This window comes from Cyanistes caeruleus, chromosome 1, assembly GCF_971803275.1.
Source record: "Cyanistes caeruleus chromosome 1, bCyaCae1.hap1.1, whole genome shotgun sequence".
Classification (NCBI taxonomy): Eukaryota; Metazoa; Chordata; class Aves; order Passeriformes; family Paridae; genus Cyanistes; species Cyanistes caeruleus.
Window position 1 is genome coordinate 22,035,194 of NC_141701.1, and position 19,299 is coordinate 22,054,492.

Consider the following 19,299-nt stretch of genomic DNA (forward strand, 5'->3'; position numbering starts at 1 on the left):
CCAGAACCTCACATTGCTTATAGAGACTTGCAAGCTGAAGTCTCAGCCCTGGAGTTATGTTTATGGACAGACAGTAAGTCACTTGGAGAAGAGCTTATAATGGAGGCAAAGATACACAGAAACTAGACAATAACTACAGTGAAACAGGAACAGTAATATGCATTTCAAATATGTAACCCAAAACCCCAGGGAAATGTGCTTGCAGTGTAAAGCAAAAACAGAATTGAATTATTTAATTCAGGTATACCGTGCATGCTCCCTGCAGTGTTTGTGCTATGCAATTTCAGAAAAGAGTAAATTTTTAAAAAAATCCCTACCTACTGGCCATGTTCCATTCAAGTGCTGGATTTTGAGAATTTCTCTCAGTCTCTGTCAAAACCCCTCCTTTTCCATTTTCCTTCTCTGGTTTCAACTGATTCCAATAAGCAGTACCAATGTTGATAGATTGAAGATCTATTTGATATTGTCTGTCTTCAACCTCTGATCCAGGGTCTCGAAGAATTCCTAGATTTAGTGCCCTCCTGTAATGTCAAAAAAAAGAAAAGAAATCATCAAAGGTCAAAATCAGACCAATCAGATAATTGTTAAGACCCAAATTAACAAAATGAAGGTATAAATTTTGCAATTTTTGTCTACAGTAAGCATTATTTTAATTTCAAATCTTAAAAAATACCCATCTGCCTTTGCTATGGAATTCAATGGGAGATTTGCAAATGAATATATTCTTAAATTTAGCCAGATGTACCAAAGTTGATATGAGATCAATGCATCAACTTCATTGCACTTCCAAACAGATCCATATCAGTAACCTTGTGGGGAAATAGGACTGATTCATATCTTCTGAATGGATAAAGGATGTCACATCCAAGTCCTCAAAAAGAATAGCTACACATCAGTATAACCAAGAAATATAACCAATTTTCCCACTGTTCAAATTCATCAAAGAATAAAAATTAAAAAGAATATTCCAAGATGATGGAAAAACAATTCAATCATTTTACCACTGTATTTCAGCACAGAGTTTTTCAAATAAAATTCTTCTAACAAGTGAGAAAAAAGCATTTTTGAGTCAACCACATTCCTTGTAGATTCCTTTAAAGTCTACTACATTAGATTTTACAAAGTGTTTCAGCCTTGAACTGAGTTTTGGAAACAGTCAGACTCAACTTCAAAACATTCATGAGCTATTAAGTGAGCAGAGGGTGCTGAGACCATTTAATTTTATCTGTGACCAGTAACAGAGGAGCTTCCTATTGCCATTCATGTTCTGTTAATAAGCACTGGGAAATGCTAAAAAAAATTATCTTGCCATTTCTATACTAGGAAAAACACAGCCTTCTGCACATTGCTCATTTGATATTATGATAAAAATTCACCATTATATTATTGCTATTTTTCAAAATAAGGGAGCAAGGAGATATTAACTTTTTTTTATTCAACCTATGATCACAAATTGTAGTCTGTTTTTACTGATTTCATACCTCTGAAAGATCCTTAAGATCCTTATTTGCATATGACATTCAATCTACTGTTCTATTCAAGGTTTTTGTCTTGGGCCAAAATGATTTAGTGTACAGCTGCTATCTTCACAGAGAATTAATAATTCTGCAATTTGTGTGAATTTGATGCTAATAATCTAAACACAAATAACTATTAATGTAGCACATCCCAAACTGCAAACTCAGAGTACAGGTATGCAAACTGTAGCTATGCAATCTGTTTCAAAGTGTAATGCCAGTGCTGCCCAAATACAAATAACAGTTACAACTGCTAATACACTGCCATTGTCACTAGTGGAGTATTTTAGCAATTAAGAAAATTAAGTAATTAATCATATATACCCACAGAGGCATGTGGATGACAGGAAAACCATTTTGATCAAGTCATTCCTGGTGAGGCACTGTGATGGCATTGTTCAGTAGTCCCTGTAACTTTCTTAAGTGCTTAGCAGAAACACACTAAAAATCTGTTATGTCAGTAGCGGTATTTCAAAATTAAATGTGGTTTCTTAAAACTTAAGAATGTGTTTGTCAACTTTCCACACAGAGAGCCCTAACCACAACCACTGTGCCTTTTATTACTCTTTCTAAGGCATTATTTCATCAATATGAATGCAGTTTTTTTTTAAAAAAACACCACAGTAGATTATTGTATGATCCAATGTCTATTTTTATACTTTGTCTAATACAAGTAAATACTAGAATATTTGTTTTGTGAAATATTACTTTAAATAAAGCACTAAATTACATATTTTTGGAAATCTGCTTATATATATAAAACAGAGTATGATACTAACTTCATGTGCATAATGGATTTTTTCCCCTGTACTTCACAGTGAGAATTTTTCATTTCTTCTTTTATGAGCAGCTTCATAACTTGCAATAGCCTCACCTAGATATTCTTTAGACTCATTCAGCATAACCATGACCTTGTGAACCAAATTCCTCAAGCACAATGTGTCTGTATATACTAATCTGAAACTCCCCACTGTGACAATGGCTTTCTTACACTCACAAGTTTATTTATTTAAATATAAACCACAACAAAATCACTCTTTGGCAAGAATCTTTAGGTGCAGTAGAATATACAAAGGTATTATTTAAACAAAAGGTACTCAGGTATAACATTTGTCCACTGCATCTTTTTTTAAATGTACTTTGGGATATTACAGCCTAATTCTTCAATATTTTCATGCTGATATAAAAGTTCACATCTGCATTCTGTTCCTACTATTAACAGTCTCCTACATATAACACAAAACTCATCTTCTGATCCTTCAGATATATTTTTGAAATTCAAGCAAACTGTATTTCCATAGATAACGCATTTCAAGAAACACATATTTTTATACATGTAAAATACAAGGATTTTAATCCAAAAATACAAGGTATTTAATGACCTGATGTTTTGATGAAGCTCATTAGGACTTTCACAAAGTGCACCACGCCACTTTTATACAAGGACCAAAATACAGCCTTTTCCCAAGTAATAAATATAAAGGCATTTATATCAGCCCTCATTTCTAGTTTCCCATATCAACAATTTACATACAGGGATTTACCTGAGCACTCATTTCTGGCTTTCGTAGCAACAATTTCCCTAAGTATGCTCCAATTTATTAGCTGTATACTTTCTAGAAGGATGAAGGTATGTTAAACCACAGCAAACCTGGCCTAATCTTAAGTACACATGCTTTGCATGAACTCTGAACCCTTTAAAATCCTTGCAGAAAATAAATTCAGGAAAACAGAGTAAGCCAAATTCATGACTTCTCCATCTCCAGCATAAGTGATGTTTTATCAGCTGAAATGTACTGTAGAGGTTACGATTTTAATTGCTTCCCTCTTCTGAAAACAACTTTGCTATCTCACCTGAATCTTTTGGCAGGTGGTGCAGAATACAGCAGTTGGCCAGCAATACAGTAAGATCATAAGCAACCAAAGACAACCATAAGCATGTAACAGGAAACACAGGTTAAAAGTTTTTCTTGTTTTAAATTGATCTAGTCTGGATCAGGTATTTTGTATGTTTATTTAAGAAGCAGTTCATGTTGAACCAGTTACTACATGCTGCTGAATAAGCATAATTCTGAGACCCACAGTAAAGTTGCTAAATTTATTCACTTACATCTCATCTGAGACCTACAAAAAGCTAAACAAGCCAGGAAAATGGCAGTTAAAGACTGTACATTATGTAATAACTAAGAAATATTTGCGGACTTTACATATAACAGCTAATTTTTATTAGTACTTACTAGATCTCTGTGTGCACTGATTTCTGCTTTCACGTATAGAGATAACAAACCTATCAACCCAAATTTCAATTATTAAAGGTTTTGCCTGGTGGTAAAACATCCTTCCTATCCTAATTTAAAAAGGAAACAGACAGTAAGCTTGGGTATGTGTCTCTATTTCATAGGGGCACATATGTAAAAGGACCCTTTCCTCTTCTGCTTAAGCTTGTGAAGTCCCAGGCTAGCTGTAGTCTGAAAGCCCCTCACCTACGCATGAGATGTGACTGAATACTGTAGAAATCACAGCAGTATTTATCACTGAACTAATGCACTTTCACTGCCTTTTTCCCAATCCAATTTAATAAAGTTTCCTCCTTGACAAAGCCATTGAATGTACTGTACCAACCCAGGAAATTGAAGAAAGGGTTTCTTAGGGACACAATGGACTCCATCTGGAATGAGATGCTATAGATGTTAAGGGCACAGAACAAAAATGTGGTAAACCAAGAGAATCTATGACAATAACACTGGCCTTTGAGAATGCTAAGCTTCTATAAGGAAAAACTCAGACAGGAATCAGCTTTTCAAACAAAGGCAGCTACTTTTTCTTTTTTTTTTAAATAATACCAAATAGATGGTATAATATGGTATAATGTCTTTTTCTCACAGACAACACTTGAGCCCTTGGGAGAGAAACAGAACTGCCCTATCACACAACATATAAAGACATGATCTTAGTACTAGAATAAAAAAAATCCTATAGCATGACTTCTCATGACAGAAGTCCTGGATGTGCCTAAATGTGGAGATATTAAAAACACTTATTTGTGAGAAAGCAGGAAAGAAGAACAAGAAGTTAAGCAGAAAGAAAAAGAGAGTACAACACTGGGCAAGAGGAAGAATTATGGAATCAGGGCACTAAGGCTGAAATTAAAGAAAAGAAGCAGGTAAGAACATTCTAATGTTGCAAGAAGAGAGGAGACATCCCTAAGCGAGAAGGGAAGGTCCTCACATGATGCTGGGTACATACTCTGCCATACTGAGTGATACACACGTCCTCCAGGACAAGGGTAACCTCACCTTTGCTTTCCCAGCCTGCAATGTGTCCTTAGAGAGACTTACTTGTGGTGCAACAAACATGTTCTATGACTGCCAGGATGTTGGAAATAATTTGTTTTAGTCTAGATCAGCAGAGCAGATTTTCAAACACCACCAGCAGTGAACTCCAATTCTCACTGTTTCTGCCTCTTTTCCCCATGAACTATGCCACACATGACTGGCTTTATTGGCAGCTACTCCTTCTCTCCAGATCAGCCTCAGAATAACAGAACTACTGTCCCATCTCCATAATTGTTGGCAGCATACTCCGGATTGGGTACCAGCAATGTTTTATTAAATGAAAATATAAACCGAGTACAGTAAGGCTACTTTGCTTAATGCTTTTCTCATTAGCAAGTGATATCATTGATTACAGGAATCTATTAAACAATGCAAACTGCATTCTGTCTGATTAGCCCTAGTGTTGTGATCTACACAGACAGATATATCAACATTATCTACAGAAGATAATACATGGCAGATGTCCTATAAGTCAGAGTGGTTAAGGTACCTGGGTTCATCTTCATATGTGTAGGACTCTCGTAAAAAGAAAACAACAGTGATAGCTCTTTGCTCTTTGAGCAAGATAAAAATGACTGACCACTTCTTAACATTAACATAGTGGACAAATATATCACATCCCAGTGCAAAGAAAAAAGTTATTAATTGCATTCTAACTGAATATGTTTTGGAGTCAACAATGCTCCTAATTTCTAACTTTATAATGATTTGTAAGTGCTTGTCATTTTTGTACATAGGCATAAATCAGCTGGGAGGTAGATTAATTGTACATTTAGTATGTTGAAAAAAAAAGGCCAGTAACAGAAACATGCAAAATTTTCTTCTGATTGCACTAGACTACTTCAAACAATTGCTACAGGGGTCCAAAAATACAAGTGTAACACAACAAGTAACTTTCCTCTTTTTCAAATGAATGTTGGATAAATGTCTGATTTCTATCTCTTGGGCACTGGTCCCTTTTTAGCTCTGTATACCTAAAGAGGTAAGTATCACTGAGAAGAGAGGAACTGGTGTAAGTGTTAAAAAGGCTAAAGCAGAGGATAAGACAACAGAGGTATAAAGATCATTAGGTAACACAATGAATTCTATTAGGGAACTCAGTACTTTCAAATCACCAAAAAAATAAAAATAATTTTAAAAAATTTAAAAAATAATAATTATAAAAAAAATCAATTATGGATAAGCATGCCCTAAAACAGGATTCAATACATGAATGCCAAAGCACCTGGTGAAAAAAAACAACTGGATATATAGAACAAATCATCTACACTCATTATCCTCTAGAAGAGTTAATAATATAAAAGAACACCAAGATTTTAGTTGATTGCTGTTAACATTTTAATGTTTTTAGTCTCCTTTGTGTCAGAGTCTGGAATAAGGATGTGTTAGATACATGTTTAGAAAATTCAACCTTGAAAAATGTGTTTGAATTCTGCTACTTGAATTCACTCCAAGCTTCTAAATATTTCAAGCACAGTACAGAATCTACTACTATGACAATTGTGGCTCCTGACAGAGATTGACATTAAGAGAAGGTATTGAGGAACTTCTGTGAGGTGACCAGACATTTAAAAGCAGTCCCTTGCTACAAGGGCTGTGGTACAGTAATTGCCTGCAAAGAAGCTGAAGAACTGCAGCACACTTGCCTTCTAAAGCTGTCTCTGGAACACAGTATCAATGACTATGAACATAAGGTACAGTATCAGTAAACTATGAAGTAATTTTGGTCTCTCTCAAAAAATTGTAAAATGAAACAAAGCTGAAGTTTGCAGCTGTGCATTTAGATGTCATCTGTTCTAAAATTTTACTGTTTAAATTCCTCAGCAAAAATAACAGCATGAACAAGCCTGAACTTTTAAAAATCAGATTTTCATTTTTATATTGTTTTATGTCTAGACAGTTTGAGGAATCTCTTCATACTTTTGAAACATTCACCCAAATTCAGGGAGCACTGTATAAATATACACTTGGCAAACTGTATAAATGATAAGTATGCACAATTCCAATGGAAAGTCTATGATATTTTTGGATGCCAAATGTTCCTTGAAAAAAACCAAATGGAATATACTTTCTCTAAAGAGTGGAAGTTTCGCAAGGGGACTAGCAAAAAAGGGAAAATACAATACAACCCAAAGACTTTTATGCTTTTGTTTTGTGGTAGAAATAATTTTATCTCAAAACATAATGCTGTCTGGCAGTTACATGATCTTTAATTTCAATTTTTTAAATATCTTGTGTCTACCTGATTTACCATATGACTATGACAATTAATCTTGTGATTTCCCAATTTTTTTCAGCCTGCATTTCACTTCGGTTTAACTGATTAATCTAGTTAAGTGGTACAATATCCCGTTCTTTTCAGATGCTCTATAAATTCACCTGGAAATACCTAGGTGAAGTTTCACTGAACACAGCCTTCTCATTTGATGCAAGGAATTTCTCTAAATGGTGCAGTATAACCTGATACAAGGAACAGGCTGGAAGGCAAACTGTGTTCAGTGTGTTTCAGAAGCTGACATGGGACAGGATTTATTTTTGCTGCTGTGTCAGTGTATCAGAATCACACGTGGGCATCAAACAAATTGTATCTGAAGCAGAAAAGAGCATTACAAATAAATAAATACCAGCTTTTCCTTTACTTAAATGTATTAATGTGTATTAATGCATAGTTTCAGCATGTCTACTGCAATAGATAATGCCTATAGCATGAATAATATAAGAAAATACTCTAGAACATGAATATGTGACTTTCCAAGTCAAGTCACATTTATCTTTGGCACTGATTACATTAGTTTCTTAAGATGCCACTTGTATTTTCTTCTTCTTATAGAATCATCGTATTTGTAACAGCAAGCTGGAACTATTTTTGAAATACTGTATATGGTATTGTAAAATATGTCAAAAACACAGTATTAAAAATAACCTTCTTTTAATTCTTCTTTCCTGAAGTCCTGGCACTACTTTGAATTTTTCAATACCCCTTGAAAATTCACTTGATATGAAACCTTAGTAATTATGGAATATAATACCTGTCATGTTGAAGCCAGTATTTTTTCTTCCTTAAAACCCCATTAGACTATTATTAATTGTTAACTTCCTACATCAGAGTGAATCTATGCCTAACAAAATATACTGAAGGGCAATTTTACTTCTAAATATACATTTGAAGGAGAGCAAAGAGAGAAACAAAAAATGTGCAGATCTACTCAAAATATCCCTGTGTACTCACACTATTGACAATGAAGACTACAGATTCAAGTGTCAGGTAGTTCAGTGACTCCATGATGCAGCCCAAATATTTAAATTGTGGTGGTTATAAAGAAAACTTATGAGTTTTATTTTTCTGCCTGTAGCTAAAAAAACATAATTGCAAGGACACTGCACAGATACAAACACATGAACAGATACACCAACCATTGGGGAAACAGCAAATTCTGTCATCTGTAGTTTGAGTCCTGTTTAGTAAATATAATTGGATGCACTCTTATGAGCTGCAATGTGTGAAAAATACAACACGTAGATTTAAAAATTATTTTTAGAAAACAATTTCAATTACATAATATATCAGGCTTTTTTTTTTTCTATGCCAAAAACATGAAAACATCAACCAATGAAGCTGACTGAATACAGTGGATCACAAAAGATATGCCAGAGAATTGCAGTTCTCCATATTTTTCTTTATACACTTCCAATCTTACAAAGTTTTGAATTTGCTTCACAACTGGATATGCTAATCTTCAAGTTTCTTCCTGTTTCTTGAAAAACTGTCAAATACAGAGATTAAATAATACTTTTCAATAGTTACACTATTTTGATTATCAGATGGAGTTCAAGCCTCTTCTGTTCCTATCCTGCAAGTACAGGGCACATCTATTTGTAGATATTCCTCTATTTGTACCACCTCCACACCCATTTATTCTTTAGTGCTCAAGAACACACAGTACCAAGCCAGAAAACTGGAGTAGCTGTGATTTATGCCAATCATTTACACTGAAGTTAACAGAGATGCCTGATACCATCTCTGTATTTTATTACTCTCAACGTGCACTTGTGTTAGCCATTAACATACCAGTGCTGGCCATTGCCTTCTCACAAAAAAAACCCCAAAACCCTAACAACAAAAATATCAGTGGGCATGAAAAATGTTTTGAGGCTGAAGAATGGTACATTTATCTTTGTGTCCAACAACTAATAAAGCCCATAAGATTACAAACCAACCCTTTAAAAGAGCGATGAATTTTTTTGTTCTTAAGAAAAAAAAAAGAAAAATAGCTTCTGAAACGGAACACAAACCCACTGTCCATGGCTTTTAATTTTTTTTAATTTTCTTTATTGCAGCCTAATCATTTTTAATAGCACAGTAAGACCTTAAACACAACATATATTAAGCCCAACTTTTGACTGTACTTAAGGTGGTTGACCTAAGTGAAACTACATTGGAAAAGTCAGTTAAGAGCTAGGAACCATACTCACTTTAAGCAGTAAAATCTGAGCTGCTCAGGAAAACAGTAACATGGATTTAATTTTGCCATGGGAGCTTGGAGGAGTATCCCATAGAGAAATATGCTAAAATAACATGTTACCATTCTGTATATTTCTGATAATCCTTTTTGTTAAATAATTGAAAACCAAAGTTGAAATACTTACAAGCATTAAATGAAAGACACTGGCAAATAGTTTTGCAAAAGAAAGAAAACTTCCATCCAAAATGTAGTTTAAGAACTGTGGTATGAATTTGTCATAGATAAAACCCTGTGAGGGACATCAGAGAACCCACAAATATTTATGGAATGAACCGCAATCTGTATACAGGAGTTAACAAATGTTTCAATACAAACGGGATATGCTTTTCTCAGTAACAGAAGCACACAACTTGCAATACAGTTACCTTGAGATCCTGACAGAATTCAAAATGCTACAAAGAAATCTGCTTTATATAATATTGGAAAATACTTTTCACCAAAAAGCATTTGTTGAAACCAGATCTGATGAAAATTATATTTACTGACAAACAGTAAGAAGAAAATTGTATGGAATAATGAGTTTTAAAAGCTTTCCTCAGTTCTTTTAGAATAAATTCTTTACTGCAGCCAAGATTTTAGATGCTAATTTTCAGTATTTAAGACAGAAAAGCAAACTTCATATATGAATTCAATCATATATTTTAAGAATCAGCGAAGTAAAGTCTGGGAAGAGACTGTAAGGAGTTTGTGTAAAGCAAATTATGTATGAATTAAGTAATTCATACAGAGGAACCACTCCAGCTCTTAACGTGGCATTAATTTCCAAGAACCAGCTAATTATTTTCTCCCATGTTAATAGAAACCCAAACATCTTGCCTCATTCCCCCCATATTTTACAATAACAGGTGCAGTATAAAGCTACTTGTTCAGGAAAAAGAAAGATTAGAGGGATGTAACTTGCAGAAATGTAAAACCTTCAATAACGTTGCTTTATAACGTAAAACATGAAACTCAAAACACATCTCATATAAAAAAGAACTCCATCTTTCAGATTGTTAATTTTTTATTTCATAGTTTTATCTGAAAAATTTTTCATTGCATTGAAGTTGCTGAGTACATAAACTGTGAAAGATACTCTGGGATTTTAAAGTGGTATTTAATGTGTTTTTTCTTTGTGCTATTTCTTGTTTACCTTTTTAAACTGTTAAGTCGATTTAGCAATGTTAATACTGAATCTGAGAACTATTTAAAAATTCTTAGTACACAGCATCAAATTCTGTGCTGTTTCAAAAGCCCAGATTGTGATGGCAGATTGAGCTGCTCCAAGCCCAGGCTGATAAAATAAAAACCTTTTTGCCAGGGCCAATCCTTGTGTCTCCATACTATAAATAGGCTTGAGATAATAACCTTACTGAAAACAATTGCCTGATGGCCCTAACATTTTTTAATTTCTTTCAGATCCCTCAGCCTCTTCCTTATACACAAGTACAAACAGCAACACCATGAAGAAGTAGATCTTAAAAGAGTTTGAATGTAGATGTACAATTTAAACGGGCACAAAACTCGTTGCCCAATGGCTGTTGATAAAGTAATGGTAAAAAAATTGACATTACATTCACTCCATTCTGGGCTGTCCCAAGGAAACCTAGGGCCACACTTTACTCCTTCAGTCCCTTCACTGGGCATGGCTGGTCTGCACATCACTTGCTTGGCTGGGAGAGTAAGAGACTACTCAAAAGAACTCTTTAAATGTCTGACATGTTTTCTCTCCCCTATGGTAAAACAAGAATTGCTTTAGGGAGGAATTAACAGTTTGGAAAATATTCTCAAATGGGAGAAAGAGCCATTATTATACTTAAGGGAAGCAAATAGTTACAGATTTGAAGAAGGCAGATTTCAGTGCTGGTTGAAGAGGTATGAGATTTCTAAGGGGTTCATTCAAAATGTGCAAATATAAAGGTGGAAAAAGAAATTACACTTCCTAGGGAGAAGATGAGAACAACTGCAATAACCTTAGGTCTCAAGGAAAGGCCACCCTTATGCATAACAAGCATTTAGAACCTTAGGACTAGGAAATACCAAGGCAAGAAGTTCAAGAAATGGAGAATTTGTGTATACAGAATACAATGAAAAGTTTAAAAGGATTAGAACTAACCAAAAAAACCCAAACAATTTGTTTGATTTTATTTTGATTGGCTTCATCACAGCAGAACTTCAGATTTTTGAAAAAAAAGGAAATGGAAAAAAAAATGTTGAACAGCATCTCAAATGAAAGAAATCCTAATCTCTTCTCCACTCAGTCACCCTAAACGTATTACAGATTTCAAAACTGAGGTTATATAAATTTTACATGGCAAATTCTGCATATACACACAGAAAATACTAATTAACTGTGTTAAAACATTATTTGAGACAGCAAGAAGTATAACAAGCCCAAGGAAACTCTGAGTTCAGGCTGCTGTGTTTCTCCAACTTATCCTTGACTTTGCAGAAAATGCAGTAGTTAAGATCACACAGAGCTGAGATCTTTTTATAGAACAAGTTACAGCACACAAGAAAAATAGAGACAGCAATGCCCTTGTGGAAGTTTTACTTTAAAACTGCTATTTACTTCTGACCTTAAGCTGTTTAATGTTGGCATCATAATAAGTCAAAGAAATGGAGCACATGCTACAATAAATCATATTAAGTACGTAGACTTTGTAAACTCCATTTAGAAGAGATGCATCCTTGATGCCTGGCTCTTAAGTTCACAGCTAAACTGTCCAATCTGAAAAGTTCCTTATCTGAACACTCAATCTATTTTAAAGGGAGTCTGGAAAACCATTCCCAATTTAGTTCTAAATCACACAGAGGTGATAGAACGAATGATACCTGACTGACAAAACAATCTTAATCACGCTAAATTTAAGTGCTTTGTGCATTAACTAGGACAGTTAAGCACTAACCATGACTGGCTTGCACACTGATATTTACCACTGAACTGGTCCACAGTGCCAGGGGAGACCACTGCAGTGTCCTGCACTGCTGAGGAATGGGTACCTCCACAAGGTGCTCCTCACTGCGCCTCAGCACTAGAGCCCCTCCCAAACATGTGAGACCATGGTCTTCCAGATCAGATTTGAACAGTTTTGAGATTCAGGAAGCTGCTCTTTGAGATCTCCATGGCTTCTGGCCACACATAAACACATCTCTGCAAATCTCCATGCAAGTAAGTTCCCTCCTCTTCCCCCCCTCCACAAGAAGGACTGGGATGCAGCTAGTGACAGGAGCCCAGCCTACCCTGCAAACACCTCAGCCAAGCCAGAAACAGAAAGGAAGAGCTTTGCAGATAAAATGCATATTAAGTGCTCAAAACAAAGTTGAAAGTAACAATAAATCATTAAGGAAGGTCACTGTTTTTTATATTAAAATATTTTTAATATATGCACTGTTTAAGACTGACTAAACTTCAAAAATATCTTTATCAACTCTGTGTGTTTCAACTTTGATCTGTTTAAATTAATTGTTTATTCCTTTGAATTTGTTCCTTATTGATACGTACTTGTTTTTCTTTTCTCCTAACATATTTGATAAGGTTTCCAAAAATGCAGCCCTAATTAACAACAAATGAATGCTTTAATGACATAATGCCACTGCTCTTTGATAGGAATGCTTCTATGAAGTATATTTCAATTTCCTTTCTGTGAGGAACTGCACAAAGAAATTAAAACTTACTGTATAAATCAGGTTCTGTGCTACTAAGTGAAAGAAAAAATATAAAGTAGGTATTTGTATTGAGAACACAGTGATTAAGCTTATCAATTAAAGAGAAAAGTGAAATTGTAAAAATTATTTTCTTATAAAATTTACTTTATTTTTACCCTTCCATTATAAAGAAATGTATTTCATATATATATATTTAGGAAAATTAGTTATGTTGAAGATTCCTGTAGAACTCATAAAGAAATTTCAAGTAAAAACAAGTTTCATAGTTCCAGCTGAACCATTTTTAAAGCTGAATTCCAAATACAAATTTAGCTTTGAATAGCTTTTGGTATTAGATAATTAGCAAGCTACATTTCTGAAACTAAATGGGCAGTTCCAGCTGTTATTTTACAATTAGTTTCCACTGAGAGTTTTAAATTAATAACTGCTGCAATAGCCTCGAACATGCCAATGCTAATTAAGAGTGGTGTTTGCATGTAATGCTATCCATATATATGAATATTTTACTAGGCAAAAGGTCTAAGCAGACTTTTTTTTTTGCCTCTCTGCTAAACAGGGAAAAAGAGAGAAATGTAAAACAGAAGACTTTACTTCCAAGCCATACTCCAGAAAGTAGGATAGGCTTCTTACAGAAGATAAAGATGATTTTACCAAGTCTTCAGACAACTTTATGCTAAAAAACATGTGTTCAAGTACCACAGCAAAGAACAATACTTAGAACTTGCTATTTAGTATGAATATTTTGATTTACACCCTAATTCAACAATTATCAATTCTAAAGATTATTAAATGCAATAAGAAACAAGATATTCATGTATATTCAAATTATATGCAAAGAGAATCCTGTTAAAAAAAATCCGAAGTAAAATCATACTGGTTTGAAATCTGAAAAAAATTAGTAAATAAATTATGGGAGAGATTTCAAAATATTTGCTCTTAGAATTTTTTTTCCTCAACACAGATAGATAAGAACTTAAAAGGATGCTAATTCAATCCCATTTCACAACTTACAAGGAATAAAAAATGTACTTTTTAAAACACTAAGAATTTATTTTAATTTTTTTTCCTATATAATATCACCCTGTAGCCTTAATAATTTTGAAATTTGCAAAAACCGCAGTAGAGATTTTACAATATACTAAAGATGATACTTTTCTTAATTCCCTATGGTACATATGGACAATTTAATAAGCAGCTCATATTTCCCTCAAATACTATGTGCAAACTGTTTTTTTCACTGATTATCTTTGTTGTCTTTATTCAAAAAAAAAGAAACTGGTCAGCATTAGATAATTCCTTGTTTGTCTACCAGATAAACCTTAATGAAGTATTAAAAACTAAAATAGGTAAAATAGAAAATAAGTCTTAATAGAACCTTTGTAAAATAATCAACTCTTAAAAGGAAATTATGCATATTAGGTCCATATTCTGGGAAATATTTAGTTACTTTACTGCTAAATTCTGTAAAAAAACAGAAGAGTTTTTAAACTTTTTGGTTTGAAAAGGAAAATACCAAAAATCAAGCTTTTTACGCATAATAAAGTTATAGAAAATCCAGCCTTTTTGAACAGTAATTTCAAGGTATAGTTTTTCAAATATAAACATGTCAAAATATTTCTGAAAAGAATATGCTTACAGATGTGGGTGCTGTTGAAAACTTTTGAAAAGCATTTGATTTTCCAAACCACATTTGAAAGAAAAAACAGATTTCCACACAGACTGCTGGCTATGTATGTGCTTCTTTCATAAATTCCTTGAATCATTTTTTCCTTCCTTTCACTCCAGCACTATCAGTACGGACACAGAAAATTGTTTATTACTCCTTATTTCACTGACAGATTTTTGTTAACCAATTATGGGCTTTACATGATTATTACAAGGATGTTCTGTATGGAGTTCCTTGAAATAAATAGCAGCTATTCTATAAGGAAAATAGCTTTGTGTTTCTATTTGCAAATGTTTGAGGGTTAAACAGTGAAAAACAGTAAACAACAAAAATGAAAAAATTATAATAAGAAAAGGCTTGTATTAATAAAAAGTTCAATGGAAAAAATAATAAAATCTGCAGCTACCTTTTCATGAGTAAGCTCTTTGCTTTTGTAATATTTTTGCCGGGAGAGGCATGTCTAAAGAATTTCCATTTACATTCACAAATTGGAAACAGTCTAGGGACAGCTTTAGGCTTTGATCTGTGAAACATCTACACATGAAAATGACCATAGAACACTCAGACCTGGACTATTAAGCTTTGATATATGACATGAATGAAATCCTTGGATCTCAAAAATGATGAATCCCGAGCGTGGACAACAGTTAGGTTCTTTATTGGCCAAGCTGAGGAAAGCTTCGGATTCTGCTTACCTAAACTCCTAGAACTTGATAGTTTGGCAGCATTATTCCTGACTTTTTAAGTAAGACCTTTACACAACAGCCTCCAAACAGCTTCTGTTCTCTGAGCTCTTTGTCAGCAATTTCATTTCTGCATTAACAGTATTTTAACATTATTTTACTCTATCTGTTCATGGATACTCCCTTAAACTCCATTGTTTCATGACAGTTTGCTAAACAGAACCCTGTTGGGGATGATCAGCAGTTACCTATTTAATCAATCAGAGCATTTGCACAGTATTTGGTGTTATATGGCCCAACACAGAAGTAGAACTAAACGTCATCTCAATTTTAGCTTCATTTTTAAGCATATCCATGCATCCATTTCCTCTTATTTTTTCAGTCAGTGAACCAGAATTCTGGGTCTGAATGAAGCGATCTTCTGGTGATGAAGTATTCTCAATCATTTTCCTATTGATAATATGCAGTTCTGCTGGTAGCTTAGCACAACTATTGCTATTCACTGTTCATACCCCCAACATACACACTTCTTAAAAATTCATTAAAAGTTCATCAGTAGTTAAAGCCCACAAAATATAGTTCTCTCCTTCGTTGTTTAGCAGAAATTTCATTTACTCTGACTGACTCCTTCACAGTCTCAATTAAGTGATCTTCCCTCCCTTTAGCCAGGTTAGGCAACTGCCTTGCATTCTTATCCAAAACCTCCTTTATTCTGCTCTCTGACCCCATCCCAAGGCCTTCTGATAATTTTCCAATCAACAGAACTGGTAGTTTCTTGATGACAATGTACAGTTCTGGTAATATTTGTGGAACACAAATACAGCTGGAGCTGAAGTTTAAGAATCAGAGAATCATGAAAAATCATTAAAACCAACAAACCGACTCCTACAATTGAGCAGAAAAAAACAATCAAAAAAAGAGACATTGTCTCTTACTGTCACCAGTGAGAAATGGTGACATACTTCTTTCAGGAGCCCTAAATTTGTGGTTCTGATGCATGTATCTTTCTTTACTACATATTAATATCAAGACCAAATTAGTCCATTTTTAACTGGAGGGAATACTCTAATCTTTCCACGGTATAGGAAAATTAAGTTACAATGTCAATACATTTCTTTCCAACTTCCAATAATCACCTGAAACTGTATTTGTGCCCAAATACTTGAGGCACATTGTTTTTCCAACATTCCCTTTTCAGTTTGGTTCTCTCCTCAAGTTAGCATGTAAGCCCTTTTTCCTAATAGATGGAGTCACTTCAGCCTACAGGCCAAAAGTTGTCTTGTTTATTCAGTATGACCTGCAGCCGTACCAAACCTACCTTTCATGCACTGGCATGCTACTAATGACATATGAGTACATTCAGCTTTTCATGTATAAATTTATGGGACAAATTCAAAAGATGTTTGGAAATACTATTCAGCCCTTAGCTTTGAAAATGTTTCTCAGCCTTTCCTAAAAGAACAGTTTCTAAATGAGAAGCAAAAATTCTTCTTTCTCATGAAGCACTACAAAAGTGACACTAATTGCATGTGGTTGTAGCTTAGGCCTAAACAGAAGACTGTTTAAAGCAAAGTGACACCACAAATTAAGTTTGTATCCCCACTCCAGAAACACTGTAAAGACAGTGGTTCAGACAACAATTTATTTTCTTTTATTCTATTAAAAGCAGCAGCATCAAATTAGAGAAGAGAGGTTGGAAAAAGACAGAAGATGACATGGTGGTATTAGAATACTGTAGATGCTAATTCTTCAGTAACCTACAGGCTTCTGTAATTTATATTTCTAAATTCTCTTACACTGGATATGGTACTAGTTGTATTTCTGTTAATATTTACTAAGAAATCTTTCACCTAGGTAGATGAGCTACACATTGTGTGGATTTGCTCATTTTCCTACTCAATTTTTAAGCATTCTGTATTGGCTCCAGGTTTTTCATCTAGTACCATGTACCATGGGCATGTTAAAAAAAGGCAAATACTTTGTAAGAAGAACTCTCATATTTGGAGAAACAAATACTAACACTAGACCAAACATCATATATTAATATATCCCACTGTTTTGTGTTTTTTCCTTGTATACAGACTGTATGTCCTGCTCAATATTACAAAACCCTTTGTATTATTTTATTTAAAAAACAATTGAAAAATGGTGAAATTAACTTCACTTAGAACTCCAGTCTAACAGCAGTGACTGTCATGTAAGACAATGGAGATATATCTCCAACCATGCTTCTGTAAGTACACTTTGCTCTAGATCAAAGAATTTGTAGTAAGAAAATGGATCTAATTCAACCCCAAAAAGGAATCTTAATATTTTTAATTTAGAAAGTATTAATTTTCATTCTTTGAAAACCTTGAAACTTGCTTAAACAGATTAAAACCAAATTCCAAAACCAAAAGATAACCAACTACCAACTTCAATACTGTCCTATAAAAGCCTACAGAGTAACTCGATGCTCTGCTTTGATACATCTTAGAAACAGTAAAGCCAGTATAATTGGATGATTAAAGAAGGAAAGAGAAGGCCAAATAATTGGACAGGTGATAAGAAATTAGGGGAGTGGTCATTGAAGCTGAGGAAATCACCTAAAATGTCAGAAAACTGAGAAAAAGACATAGGAAGTATGTCCTTTGGGAGACTGGTTACAAAATGCCAACAGCAGTCAGATGAGGGATGTCTCTGACCCAGTGCTTATTTCTGCCTTACTCACTGGGTTTCATGATTTATAAAGGAGGACTGGAGCATATTGTAATTGCATTAAAACTATGAAAACCAAATATGCACTGCATAAATCTTGTCTGGAACATATATATACTTTATGTATATAAGACCCACAGGACCATAATGCAAAATATCATCAGAGTCTTTAAGTAAAGGTGCGATTTGAAAAGCACTGAATTTCAGCATTTCAGGTAAAGCCACATGGGCAAAGATACAGACTCAAAAATGTTAACTAGCATGGCTTCATTGATTTTAGATGTAAATGAGTTGTTTACTCACTGGTTTGTAATGTGCATACAAGGAACATCACACAGTTCCCCTGCAGTGACTGAAACGACCTTACAGAAACTGGCAATTGCAGATTCCACTTTACCATCAGGCATTTTTCTGATAAAGGTTTTGTTGCTGTGAGGAGAGTGGAACCTACATTTGGGTCTCTGACTCTTGAAGCAGGTATCAGATGGGAGTCTCAGACAGAAAGGGTAGAAGCAGGAAGAGCCTGTACAATTATCTGGAAGATCTCCTTTATCTATGAGCACATGGAGAGCTGGATCAGGTCCTGCCACCCAAAGCCAATGCTAGTGCTAGGCTGTAAGACTTCTTCCATGAAAGCTCCAGCACACAAAAGATATAATGCTCATTAAAAAACAAAAGGAAAAAAAAAAAAAGATAAACTATTATAACCAAACATACAAGCAAAGACATTAATTTGAATGTTTCCACATGGAAATATGAAGAAAAAGACTCTCTTACAACTTCTAAGTGATCAGAAGTGAAATTGGAGATATTTCATGGTCTCCTAAAAATCCTAGTCTTGACAAAAGTAAAACTTGCTGTCATTTTCCTAGGCAGTAAATGTTTAACTGCTGGGAAAAGATTTTGATGTTTGTAATTTCTATTGAAGAGCACTATGAAGTAGTTAAAAATATTGCCACATCTGAAAACCAGACCAACGGGAAGTATAAGACACTTGTTCATCTGTATTTCTGTGACTTTTCTCACTTGGTATTATTTGCAACCCTACTTTCATGTCTGGCAACAGTGCCAACTCTACTAAGGATCATATATTACTTTTATCATGTTGATTACATATGTTCACCAGTTTTGCTGCCTATATATGATTAGTGTGGTTTGCACATACTTAGTGACATAATCCAGAGCATGACATTTTCACAGAAAATGTGTTTACTGGGAAAGAGCTCCTTA

The 19,299-nt window shown here is 34.2% G+C and overlaps 1 protein-coding gene across 7 annotated transcripts in view; it reads right to left on the reverse strand.

Moving 5' to 3' along the window:
- Positions 1–19,299, reverse strand: part of VPS13B (vacuolar protein sorting 13 homolog B) — a 418,409-nt gene that overhangs the window by 151,910 nt on the left and 247,200 nt on the right. For all 7 annotated transcript variants that reach the window (XM_086881610.1, XM_086881633.1, XM_086881628.1 and 4 more), the window contains exon 31: positions 318–521. In XM_086881610.1, the coding sequence (XP_086737736.1) occupies positions 318–521 (204 nt within the window). The remainder of the gene's footprint in view (positions 1–317; positions 522–19,299) is intronic.